Below are 13,908 nucleotides of genomic sequence, written 5' to 3' on the forward strand. Positions count from 1 at the left end.
AGTGAACATAAAACATGAATCATTAATTTAAACAAAACTTTTATATCCCATTTCATTCATCCATCATCTGATTCTTTACAGGTATTGTCCCATCACAACTATGGGGACTTGGGATGAAGCTACTCACTCCAGACATTTTTGGCAAGGGTAACCAGTTTTGTCATTATCCATGCTGTACACCCCACACACTGTTCAGATTTAGACCTATAAAAGCTGCACCTCTTATAGTAGCCGCAGCGAGAAATGAACGCTGTGGTGGGGCAGCCGGTCATCCGGGGATTCCCCCACTGTAGCCATATCCACATGTCACCGACCATAGAGGTAGGATGTCACCGACCATCGGCCACCGCTGCAGCCCCGCTCCATGATCCTTACCCTGTGTCTCTGGCTTTCTCTTTCTCTCTCGGTTTCTATATAAACTGCTGTATTTCCGAAACTAATTATGAAATTATTATGACTTTTGTTCCACACCACCAATGAGGTAAAAATCAAGGAGAGTTTTCTGTATAAAGGTTCCCCCCCCTTGTCTGAGGGCAGGTCAGTTCTGGCGAGTGTATAATTATAGGTCAGGCGGAGGTATCGGCAAGGCCGCACTCCCCGCACATATGCCACATTTAGGTGGGGGGTTAAACCTTTATACACAAAACTCTCCTTGATTTTTACCTCAAAGGTGGTGTGGAACAAAAGTCATAATAATTTCATAATTAGTTTCGGAAATACACCAGTTTATATAGAAACCGAGAGAGAAAGAGAAAGCCAGAGACACAGGGTAAGGATCATGGAGCGGGGCTGCAGCGGTGGCCGATGGTCGGTGACATCCTACCTCTATGGTCGGTGACATGTGGATATGGCTACAGTGGGGGAATCCCAGGTCATCCCGGCTGCCCCACCACAGCGCTCATTTCTCGCTGCGGCTACTATAGTGCAGCTTAAACCACTAAACCATTAGGTATCCATTTGTTGATTTTATGGTTACCTATCAATGCAGAATGCTTTCCATGGCTACAGGAAACCATTTGGCCTGTCGCTCAGTGTAGAGTCATCTGAAGGTAGCACTACACTGACTGCCAGTGGATGTCTATATTGACAACAGTTCCCATGATTTAAAAAAAAAAAAAAAAAAAAAAAAAAAAAAAGTGGGAGGGGACCTAAACTCCTTGAATAAAATCATAAAAGCAAAAACTCACAGTGGAGAAGACCATGGTAAAGGCATAGACGAGCGCCTCAGCGAAGTATCTGCGTCTGAGTGCAAGTATGATGGCTGGGAGGAAGAACAGGTTGGAGAGTGTGAGGAGCAGTGTGGCCAGTAGCAGCTCCCAGTTAGGGGTGGCCTCAGAGCTGTCAGTGCAGCCCCACCCTCGGTAACCTGCACACAAAGGAAGTAAAGGTCAAGTGTCCTTTTGAATGACCTACAGACAGTTCTTAATTTCTTATCAACCCATTCCATTTACAGATACATATTTCCAACTACCTTAAATAATCAATCCATCTAAAATGGAAACAACCTGTTCAATAATCCTGTATTCAGCTACAGATATGAGGGTTCAAGACTAGGGTACAATCACAATATGAAAGATGGAATACCTACCTGCAACAGTATATAAAATGATAATGACAGTGATTATCTTGCTACTGTAACACATGTAACAAACCTACCAGCATCACAGACACAGGTAGAGAAGATGAAGCCACCCGAGATGTACTGATAGCAGGAGCCGTACCGGCCACACTTGCCACCCAGACATGAGGCAGACGTCACACTGAACAGGATCGACGTCACGTTGGTCAAACACTCTATTGTCTCACTGGAAAAAAATTTTCATCAAGTGGTGTATGAGAAAAAAATAAATACATGAACATTTCATATCCACAGTATAAAATAATGTTGTACAATGAAAATGTACACAACCCCTTCAGTGCCATTATGTATTTTATTTTATAACCTTGGCACTCATGATTATATTATACTTTGATTGCATATATATATATATATATATATATATATATATATATATATATATATATATATATATACAGTATCCTTGTTTGTGTTAGGCGGGGGTGCTCACCATCCACTCACTCAATGTACAGTTGCTTTGGGTGTCTGTCCTTTCCTCTCTTCCTTCCTTCCTTGTCTGTCATTACTTCCTTCACTCCTCCCTCTTCCTTTTGCCTACGGATGACTTTACACTCACCTCTTCTGTCTTTCTTTCCTTCATTCTTTTCTCTTCCTTCTGTCTATAGGTGACTCTACAATGAGTGACAAGCAAAACAGTTTCCTGTACACCAGGAAACCATTTATTATGCTGGAAGGTAACCATATAACCAAATTATGGCACCTGGTGGTTTAGTGGGTAATTTAGGCACTCCAACCAGATTGAGCCTGTGTAGGTTTATACCTAGGCAATGGTTGGGGTTTACTGCTCATGTAATGCCACTCACGGATGAGTGAGGCTGGTCATTCTCATTTTGAATGTGAGGACCAACTTGGCAAGCCCCTGGCTCCTATGCTCCTCATGGGGCAACATGGGATTGGATGATGGATGGATGGATGGATACATCCTCATACAGTAGTGACAAGGTTCACTACTTCACCAAAGAGATCTTTGGCTACTATAAGCCAAAGAAATTTTTTTGTTGCTTGCCTGAAAAATTACAGATGTCCTCCTCCAGGAGGCTGTGAATGCCTAATCTATACCAATATGCAGATAAGCCAAGGATCACAACAGTGATCAATATCAACAACCTATGTCAGTCCAATATACTCTATTCAGAGTTGTATACACAACACATAAACAATGTGTAAATATATAAACAAATAAATCAATAGAATGACTCCCACATACCTTGAGTTAGTGAGGTAGCAGTACGGCCTGAGAGTGAGGTACCAAGGTCCAGGCTCGGGGAAGGGTACAAGGACAGCTGTGGCGGCAGTGGCCAGCGTGGAGGTGTTGACGTTGATTATGTGGCCACGAGCACACCCCCCACCATTAGGATCAGGCTCCTCACGCTTACCCACAGTCAGGCAGCCCAGCACCGTGTAGTTGTGCAGGGTGAGGTTCTGTGCCCAGGGGAATGATGAACATGATGGCAATGTTACTAAAGTCATAATACTGTACCGTAATCACTGTTTACTCATCCACCACCCATTCCTTTCCTGCCCCATCAAGAGGACATGAAAAATAAAATAAAAGTTCCAATATTCTGGGTACAAGTACAGCATCATCAAACAGTAAAGAGTGTCAAATGTTAGAATCATTATGGCAAAATACCCGAAATACTGTTTTACCATACGAGGAATGCCTGTTCTGTAAAGGAAGATCAGTGCATAACTCACCATGAATGGGGACACTGCCAGCTCAACAGACAATGTTCCGCCAATGTCGATGATGGGCTGGATTGAGAAGGTGAGGAGGGTGGGTGAAGCATTGGTCAGGTTCAACAGCAGTGGCACAGAACCATTCTCATCAGGTGGAAGATCAAACTCAAACACAAAATTACCTCCAAATGTCTTTTTCACAAGGTTGTGTCTGAAAAAACAAATAAATAATTAAACATACATTTCTATGATGGTGAAATATGGACTAGTGGGAAGAAATTAGCTGGTTTTGGTGTTTGGTTTGGCTCTATATTGTATTTTGTTTTCCTCTTGGAGGGAACTGTTACTGTGGGCTCATGGCCTTTGGTTCCTTCTTCCTCGCATTTAAAAAAAAAAAAAAAAAAAAAAAAAAAAAGAAGAAGAAGAAGAAGAAGAAGAAGATAACATCAGTTGTACCATGATCAACCTCAACATGCAACTCCTTTAAGAGGATGCATGGCATCACATGATAAATAAAAACAAAAATTAACCTCTCACATATCTTCCCTTTCACACCCATTCTAGGCTTTCTGTGAGGTCTAACTGCATAATTATAAAAAACAGAAACCTACCACAACTAAACATCATTACCTGGGCCAGCATTTCTCCCTGAGCACCTCTCGAGGTTCAACTGATGGCAGTGGTCTGGTTTCTGAAACTCCCTCCTCTTGAGCTGCCAGGGTTCCGTTCCTCACCTCCTCCGTTTCATTACCCATCCCTTCCGTTTCATTTCTCATCTCCGGCATTCTACTCATTTTCTCAGTGTTGTTTCTTCTCTCTTCAGTAGCATCTTCTTCTACCAGGCCAGTCTCCTTCTCTGCCATGGCGATGAAGTTCTCCCACTCCTCTATCGCACTCCTCCCTTCTTCCCCAGGGGTTATTTCACCTATTAAAACATTCCGGCCTTCTTCTATTGAGTTCTTGCCTTCCGTTCGACCAATGTTTCCCTCGTCATCTCGTCCCAGTTCCCCTTTCTCGTCCAACCTGCTCATCTTCCCCTTTTTCTCCAGTGTCTCAAACCTCCAGTCATCCTCGTCTAATTCCACATTCCCGTCCTCCTCAACTTCGCCCCTCCCATCCCCAACTCCGAACCCGCCCTGTGTGGCATGGCGTGACTCCCCTAGAGGTAGACTAAGTGGTGCAACACTCCGCTCCTCCCGACACAGGTGGTTGACACTCACTCTTCTAAGGAGATGATAGCTGCCACCACTCGTCTCCTCGCACGCTGTTGGCAAGAAGTATACAATTAGCTAGGTATTCCTCTCAAATCTGGTAAAGTTGAAATTTTAATGCACCCGTACAAACCTGACAAAGATCTTAATTCCATTCACCTCAGTTAACAACCAAGTGTAGTAAGACTGCAGGGTCAATTTAACTAGTAACAAGAAAATTCATTCCAACCTCATAACTAAGGTGCATTGAATTCTTTGCAACCATGACTCGGTATTCAAGTTACGGGGTGAGGAAATTACTGTGCTTAAACTGGGAGCCCTTAAAAAAGAAAAAAGTACTACAGTCAGAACAAGATACAGTGTGTGTGAATAACCTGGCTCGACCTGAATAACTCACATGCCACTCAAGCTACAGTCTTCTCTGAACAGTGATACATTACAGATACAATAATAAAGAATATTAGAAGTGGCCAGCATACAAGCTAAACTCATCTCTGAACAGTGATACATTACAGATATAATAATACAGAATAAAAGAAATGGCTGGCATACAGGAACACATATTAGTAACAAAACTTTCTTCAGTTTTTATATCTGGTCTCCTGGAAACTCCCTCGCAGAATGTGACCATGACAGATTCATCTCCAACCTACTTTGTTCATGCATTCTTCTCTCACTCCCTCAGTCATTCCTGCTTCTCCTTCCTACCAGCTTACTTTTCCACTCTTTTCTTTCATGCCATTATCCTAACTTTCACTTTCTGACTTTCTCTGGTACCTTATCTACAGTTTTTTTTTTTTTTTTTTCTATCATTCATTCACACTTACACTTGGGGGCATCAAATACAGCTCAACGTACCAAACTATGTATGACTTTAAAGCTTCATCACTGTTAATTCTATGTCAATTAAGTTTCCTTCCATAAGTGCTTAGGCATATTCCAAGTCAACTGCAGTCCAAACTATATTTAACAATTCAATATCTTGGCTTACAGTACCTGACTCTAGCCAGAGATTAAGAGAATATTGCTGTAAATGAAAAGTAAGTGTTAAAACGTCAAAGAAATCCATTAAGGGAAAGAGAGGAAATACAAGATGACAATATTGGGAAAAATACTACAGATGACTCAAAAATGTCACCGAAAACAAACATTTCTATAATGGACGCACATGGGCAAACTGGAGAAATGGAGAATAAATGTCAGGAAAGTGGCATCATCACACAGTACAGTAGTGAGACACCATAGTTTATGTAGGTTAAATGAATCACGGAGATGATAGAAAAGAGCAAAACTTCACCTACATAAAAGCTTACAGCATGCCTAGTTAAAAGAATTGTATACATAAAAGAAGTCAATTAAATGACATTCTGACAAAAATGAAATCCAACAAGAAAGCAAGTAAAAGTCTATCACAATATTGGTACTAAGACAAAAGAATAAATTAAGTGACTAAACTAAAATATCATCCAAGTGTCTTATATATAATCAAATAAATACTGTACCGAGAGAGAGAGAGAGAAAGAGAGAGAGAGAGAGAATCATCCCCTCAGCAAAATCAATTTTATATTAATGTAGGAAAATCAAAGGAGTGCCTGTATAATAACATCAACTAAGTGGCTACATTCTCAAAGTCAAACAGTGCCAAATTAAAGTAAAGTTCCCCGCCACCAAAATTTAAAAATCAATTTAACTAATAATGCAAGCAGTGCATCTAATAATGTGCTAAAAAAAAAAAAAAAAAAAAAAAAAAAATCATCTACTATATGTATAATCAAAGTTCCACAAACACCAAAAACAAAAGACAACTGAGAGCAAAGAGTAAACAAAACCATGTATTAGGCTACATAAACCTGTGCACCTATGAAATTAAGTGTGTAAAAATAACAAATAAATTTCTAATATGATGTTTCACACAGCCCACAAAATATAAACAAATTGGGGAAAGTTCAGTAAAACAAAAAGTTGAAGGGGTGCCTAATACCAAGTTTCATACATGCCAGAAACAAAATATTAAGCGAAAAGGTGCAAAAAATCAGCACAATAAGCCTGAATGAGTGCTATGCGTCTAAAACCACACTGCCTCACAGAAGAACTTGACAGCAACAGTGAGGCTGACAGGTGGGCCTTGGGGCGAGATCTGGAGGTAGTGCCAGGCCTCCTCTTCTGGCACCAGCTGCGCCACACACTCTGAACCAGATCCCTCGACACCACAGTCATACAGTCTGAGGAGGAGAATTTCCCGTACTGACTACCAAATTGAAAAGGCTGGGCATACAAATGTTTCAGTCGAGTCCACAATTGTATCATCAGTACAGTTCGTTCATCCTAACCTAAGAGACTTGTCGTTTGCCATACTATTTTCCTGTGGCTCAGTGGTATTAGATTGATACATTATTATGGTTGTACATTTTTCCCACAGCACTTTTTCATTACTAACAACATATTCTCAATTAATCTCTTGTTACAGCTTACAATTCATGATAGAGAGATGACAATTTTACCTCTGGTTTAAGTGAACACAGTACAGATGGCAAGGAGTCTAAAGCCAATAAAAGAAGGATGCTCAATGGAGTCTTACACAGTGTCAGGAGAGTCTTTGTCAGGAAGTGCCTGTGTCCTGAAGGCCACATCGACAGGACAGGACACATTACCACTATCACTGCTGCCACCACTGCCATCCTCCACCACACACCCACTGATGTTCACCTCTACCACCCAAGTTGCTGATGGCACATAGAATCTGTAGGATATTACCACTGTCATAATCATCATCATCTAAACATCGTATCCAACTAAATGATAGGATGGTGTAGGGTTCAGAGAGCAAGAAAAAAAACTGATAATTATATTTATGTGTTTCGTCTCTGACAAGTAAATCTGTAAGGTACTGTTGTAGATAATAATATCACTTCACACAGAACCTGCACAATGGCAAAATTCTTGCTTACCGGTAATATTCTGATAAGTTTGTTTGCCTCTGCAGATCCTACTAGGTTATGAAAGCTTGCTCAAAACCTGTGACTGACAAGATGAAACACAGCTCAGGGTCAGTGCTGATGCAGTCTGAATCTGATGTATCTCACTCCTCTTGTTCATTACAAATTCTAGACAAGCATGGTTGTGCCCTTAGTGTCGGACCCACAGTACAGTAGTGTGGTGCAAGGAGTACTGGTATGAGTGTGTCAGATTATGGAGTGTAAGTATGCCTTATCTTTTAGTGTGAAAGTGAGTGAATCTCACCTGTAGTATCGTGGTGCATTAAGGCGCTGTGCAAGGTGGATGTCCTGACTGGCGTGGATCTCTGGCACCACCGTCGTGATGTCACTCTCCTGGATGTGGGTGGCCTCTGCACTCAGCCATGAATGGCACGACGGAAACAAACCCTGCAAGCACAACACATTCACTCTGTACACAGTAACATCTGTGGAAGAGCTCTACCCATGACACTAAACATTTAAACATTACACATTAGCTACAGTACAATTAATTTACACTGAGAGATTACAATCATTATCATCATCATCTTCATTACCCTGTCCCTGTTTTTCACTTAAGGATGGAAGAAGGTGATATTCAGAAAGCAAGAAAAGAAAAAGAACAAAAGTGGCAGAACTACAACATACTAACAAGACACAAGCCATAATGGTCATTCAGAAATCCAACATACTCTGCTATTTAGATGTTCTCTCTCCCTCTCTCTTTCTCTCTCTCTCTCTCTATCTCTCTCTCTTTCTTACTTACTGAGAACACGCATTACAAACCGCCTGTGTGATCCTATTGGAGGCTTGGTTGATGAATGCAACCATGAACCAGTCGCCGGCCACAGGGTTAGGGACGGACAGGAGGGCCGGGCGTAGGTCAGAACGTAGGTGCACCTCGTACATCACCGACCGCTGCACCCACAGGCCCGGTGGGAACTCGGCACCATCAGGATTGATCACCGGGTAACTGTGGGCCTGCAGGAAACTGAAACAAAAAGTAGGAATATGTGATTCTGGCTTGCTACACATTCAGTATTTTAGGTTACTGTATTAAGTCAGGATTCTGAGGCTTCCTTACTACAATTCTGAAATCTAAGTAATATAATGTTACAAATTCTTACCATCCATCCATCCATCCATCATCCAATCCTGTGTTGCCCTATAAGGAGTGTAGGAGCCCAGGGTTAGGCAAGTTGGTCATGACAATTAAGATGAGAGTGACATGCTTCACTCATCCCGGAGTGGCATTATGTGAGCAATAAACCCCAACCACCCCTTGGATATAAACCTACACCGGCTCAATCCGACTGGAGTGCCTTAAATAACCACTAAACCACCAGGCACCACAATTTGGTTATATGGTAACCACCTGGTACAGTAAATGGTATCCTGGGGTACAGGAAACCATTTGGCTCATCATTCAGTGTAGAGTCACCCACAGACAGAAGGAATAGGAAAGAAAGACAGAAGAGGACGGAGGGAAAGAAGGAAGGAAGAGAGGAAAGGGCAGTCACTCAAGAGCAGCAAATCGAGTGAGTGGACAGTAAGCGTCCTCACGTACCACAAATTGGTACCTTTAACTGAGAAAAAGTTTGGTGGTGTGTTTAACAAATTTGTCATTATCTTTAACAAGCCACTGGAAGAAAAACATGGCAGGATGTGATAAGGATGTTGTAAATTACTCACAATATCAGCCACAATGCTTATCAGTCCTGTAGCAGCAAATCCACTTATTGTACATAACACTATTGTGGGTGTCTAGTAAGCAAGGTAAAGGTGATATGCCTAATGTTTAGCCAATTCACTATGATGGTTTTCAGAACTGAAAAAATAGGATATACCTTTCAATTAACATGTTGACTTCAAGAGAGGATGGGTGAAATCATGTACCCAACCATTTTTTTTTAACTTAGCCTACTGGTATATGAATATCTATCTATATATATATATATATATATATATATTTCCCAGATGAGTCTGATACAGCCCTAATTGAGCTCTTCAAGGAGGGAGGGAAAGGGGTGAATTGATATACCGTATCAAACCATTAACTACAGCACTTCACTACCGGGGCTTTTAGAGCCGGAGATGTTTGATACAGCCCTAACTGGCCCTTTCACTGTGATGGACAAGGGTGCCTTGTAAGCTAATAAAATAGCATTAGACATATAAAAGAAAAAAATCCCTGGGCAGAAGGGGTTAGCCACTTCAAACCAAGGGGTCTCAAGATGAAAAAACACTACCTGGCATCAGCTCAAGTGAAATACAAAATACATTCCCATAAGATCCCTCCTGGGTGAATGTAACTGTGTGGTGGCAGTGAAATGGAAAATGTCATTGTGATAATGGGTTAAGCCACTGCCTGCCTATGTATACTAAATATTATTGCCTATGTGCATGTGTATATGCATGGTAAAGGAAGAGAGAGGTCATCATCATCATCATCATCACTGCCATCAGCAGAGGCAACAGCATCCAGATATCTTTTTCCATTTAAGCACAGGGTGAGGGAGGGTCCTGAGCACAAGGAAAAAAGCAAACCAAAGGAGAAACTATCCAAAAAAAACTGCCCATGCATTAACACATTCAATTACAGTATTTACTGAAGGCAGCACCATATCAGGTGAGCGGACAGTGAAGGAAAAGAGAAGGTTCCAATACTCACATGGTAATATTGCGTGGGTCACAGGCGCTGGTATCATTGGCAGTGAAATTATAGTGCGAGACTGAGACATGGTGCGGCACCGTGAAGTGGAAGATCTGTACATCCTTGTACGACCGGTAGCTGTACACCTGACGACCACCCACTACCTCCACCACCTTACCACCACCTGCACACAATAATTAATGATCATCATCATCATCCCAATCCTGGCCCTATATTTATCATCACCAAAATTTTAAAAAGGTACATTAACATAAAATAACTAAGGTGGTCACAATATTACAGTAAATACATAAAGAAATTATCATCATCTAATCCTACGTTGCCCCATGTAATCTTAGTGAAGTCTATCTATCTATCTATTGCCAGACGCCTGAATCCCGTACAGGGTGGCCACAAGCAAATCGCCTCCACGACGCCCTGTCCCCCGCCATTTCACTGCCCTGCTCCCATCTCACACCCCCCTCTCTCATATACCTCTCCATCCCATCCCTCAATCTCATCCTCGGCCTCCCTCTCCCTCTCCCCCCCTCCACCTCACTCACATACACTCTCCTCGTCAGTCTCCCACCCTCCATCCTCTCCACAAGGCCAAACCACCTCAGTGTGTAAAGTAAAAATAAAAATTTTTATGGTAAACGATGGTTACTCCAGAATTTTTCTGTCATACCAGTACTGTACTGTAGTAAGTTAGATAGATTTAGGTGTCTGACAGAAGCAAAGATTGAGTTGTTGAACAGTATACAATATACAGTACTACTGTACCGTCCGGCCTAACTGCAGCCTGAGTAAAGTTAGCAGTACCACAATTATAAACACTTTTAACAACACACTTTATTGAAACTTGTCATTTTACAGCAAATATATGTAACTACAGCATTACTATATACCTATACACCTACCCAAGAATGAAGATTAGAGGTTGAAAGGGTCGAAGCTGTTTTCATTCCCTCCAACAACCCTTGTATTTCACTTGTCCTAAGGTCTCATGAATCCCAGTGTATCCTGATAATGTACCTGTAAGTTCTGGCTACTCTGCCTTTGTGCCAGGTGGTGGCACCCATCATCCACTCACTTGATGGAGTGCTGCCTACTTCTTCCTTAGCCTTTGTTATTCTTTTTCTGTGCTTGCCCTCCTCTCTTCCTATTTCTCCCATCTTTCCTATCACTTCTTATTGCTTTTCTCTCCTTTACAGGTGGCTTTACATTGAGTGACAAGCCAAATAGTTTCCTGTAAGCCAAAAAACCATTTACAATGCTGGGTGGTAACCATATACCCAAACCATACGAGCTCCCTACATGTCAACAAGTGGGTTGGTGGAGGGTTAGTGCCCCTCCCCATAAAAAAAATAACTCAAAGTCAAATGGCCACCCCTTACAGGATTATGGCATCTGGCAATAGATAGACAGATAGAAATTCTGGCTACTCTGCCTTTGTGCCAACAAAAAATTCGTGATAACACCATACCACACATTTCACTTCCCATTTTTAGTGCAAATGCGAATCTAACAAATTCCACACACTAATACTTATAACACACCAAAAACTAATGTACTCATAATACTACTGGTATATTTACATTCAAAGACACTAAAGAAATGCTGTAAAACTGAAATAAATAGGCAAAACATATACTGCACAGGATTTAAAAGGTACTGGTAAAAAAATTAAAAAAAAAAAAAAAAAAGAAGGATGCCTGCCCAATTAGCCTGCAATACCTGTACTTAAAAAAAAAAAACTACCAACCCAATTAGCTACCAGTACTAAAGATGGCTCATAATTACAATACATAAATCTCTCCACTTACTAGCAAAGCCTATTCACATCAGGTAAACAGGGTATGGTAAATGCATTAGTCATTATATTTACATATACTGTAATTCAAATAACAATGGCAGCTTACTAAGGAAACTGAGAATTTGGTTACAAAACTGCAAGCAAAAACTGTGAAGACTATTTTAACAGGGTAAATAAAAACTACTGTCAACACAATTATACAAAATCCAAGTATAACAAAGAAATATCAGTGGTGGATCACTTACACAATTATTTTAGGTACTTGGCTACACAAATATACATACAACAACTGTGGAAGCTATTTTAATCAAGAAAATAATGGGTAAATATAGCAAAAATATAGACTTGTCAACATCATAATACACTAATCCACACACAAAGCAAAAACAAGAACAATGGCTGCTCTTCTTTACTCACTCACAAAACTAATTTGGGTATTTGGCCACACAAAAACATATATAAAGAAATAAAGTGAACTGGTTGTTATGTAGACTGACCTCCATTAATAGAGGAGTTGGAAATAAACATCAAACACAACAAAACAGTAAGTTTTTCTTTGCTCACCCACTAAATTAATATGGATATCAGACTAGCTATTTCTGCCAAAAATCAGTGTAGTTTAATTGTTCTATAGACTGACCTGCATCTGTGGAGGAGTGAGGGTTGACGTAAGTAGCCGGGACTGACGGACAAAACCCCACCGCCACCACCACTACCACCACAGTCCACACCACCATCTTGCTCCTTCACTCGGCCGATCACACGCTTATTTACCCTCACTAGCAGCACCATAGTAAGGAATCATGAGGCTCTGGTCACTAGCAGCCCTAGCATAGCGTACGCGGGAGCCATAGATAAGATATGCGAGCAGCCGCCGTGACTTCTGCTCTTGTCAACAATGGAAAAGCTGAATGGCAACGAGCGCATTTAATATTTAACAAAGCATGTGAAATTCATTAGACAAAACAAAATCGATACTGCCTCAATCATAACTCATTGAATTATTTGAGAACAGTCTACTGAAGTTACATCTTTAGATGATAACCGTAATACCTTTCAACAACCAAAATTTATGAGTTTGCACCGTAGATTTTCAAAATATTCTGTTCAAAATTCTTGGAAGCTTTTAAAGTATAAGTTCATTGTTATCAGTTTATCCTTACAAGAGATTTTCTTTCAGAAGTTTAGTATTAACAGCAAAATTGGATTTATTGATTGCACATACCATCTCCTTCCCCCAGATTCTGCTGTCCATGTATTGTATTAATGGTTCTCTGGCAGAGTGCAATGTCGTGAATTAGTGTCAGTATGCTTTTATGGATAAGCGTACTTTAATTTTGATTTCTGATATCTGGAATGCATAAATTAATCCAGTGTAAAGTAGAATTAGAGCATGGATCAGAGGCAAATGCAACATGAGACCCAGTTGTAACTTAATTCAGATAGCTAATTTGCATGTGGACATAAGAACCTACGAGTTTATTGCCATTTTATGCGAGATATTTCTACAATGTTCATGTGACCGTACCTGTGGGAGTTGGTGTGTTTGTGTATATAGTGGTTGCTAGGCAACGGGCTGGCTTTCACTTACTGTGAGTGTGTACGGTAATATCTTGACATTTATTGAGATAATTGTGACCATTATGACCTTGTTGAGGTGTACATAAATCTTGTAGTGATTTACGAATGTCTGTTCTATTGGTGATTATGTAAATTATAACGAAAATGAGATGGATGTATTGATTAGCGTTTTATGTAAATAGCACGTGGAGGGTGAGAGCTCTGAAAGCCTGTATGTAGGCCTTAGGACTTGACACCTTCCATTAATATTTTCAGCCTTTGTTTGCCCTGTACCACCCCACACCAGCAAAATAACGCATGAAAGTTCGCAACCTACAGTGTCGTCAAGGCATGCGGCATGCCTCTGTCTGAAC

At 40.9% G+C, this 13,908-nt stretch overlaps 1 protein-coding gene across 1 annotated transcript in view; it reads right to left on the reverse strand.

Annotated features, from left to right (window-relative positions):
* LOC145416738 (post-GPI attachment to proteins factor 6-like) overlaps positions 1-12,711 on the reverse strand; it is a 29,916-nt gene extending 17,205 nt beyond the window's left edge. Inside the window, exons 1-11 of the mRNA XM_080285665.1 lie at positions 12,615-12,711; positions 10,177-10,342; positions 8,292-8,496; positions 7,771-7,913; positions 7,109-7,270; positions 6,616-6,752; positions 3,950-4,583; positions 3,338-3,530; positions 2,847-3,061; positions 1,657-1,805; positions 1,188-1,366 (exon numbers count right to left, since the gene is read on the reverse strand). Of these exons, the coding sequence (XP_080141791.1) occupies positions 1,188-1,366; positions 1,657-1,805; positions 2,847-3,061; positions 3,338-3,530; positions 3,950-4,583; positions 6,616-6,752; positions 7,109-7,270; positions 7,771-7,913; positions 8,292-8,496; positions 10,177-10,342; positions 12,615-12,711 (2,280 nt within the window). The remainder of the gene's footprint in view (positions 1-1,187; positions 1,367-1,656; positions 1,806-2,846; positions 3,062-3,337; positions 3,531-3,949; positions 4,584-6,615; positions 6,753-7,108; positions 7,271-7,770; positions 7,914-8,291; positions 8,497-10,176; positions 10,343-12,614) is intronic.
* Between the last annotated feature and the right edge of the window lie 1,197 nt (positions 12,712-13,908).

Source organism: Coenobita brevimanus, chromosome 107 (genome assembly GCF_032717465.1).
Source record: "Coenobita brevimanus isolate Jiangsu-jjx chromosome 107, ASM3271746v2, whole genome shotgun sequence".
In the NCBI taxonomy this organism is placed as follows: Eukaryota; Metazoa; Arthropoda; class Malacostraca; order Decapoda; family Coenobitidae; genus Coenobita; species Coenobita brevimanus.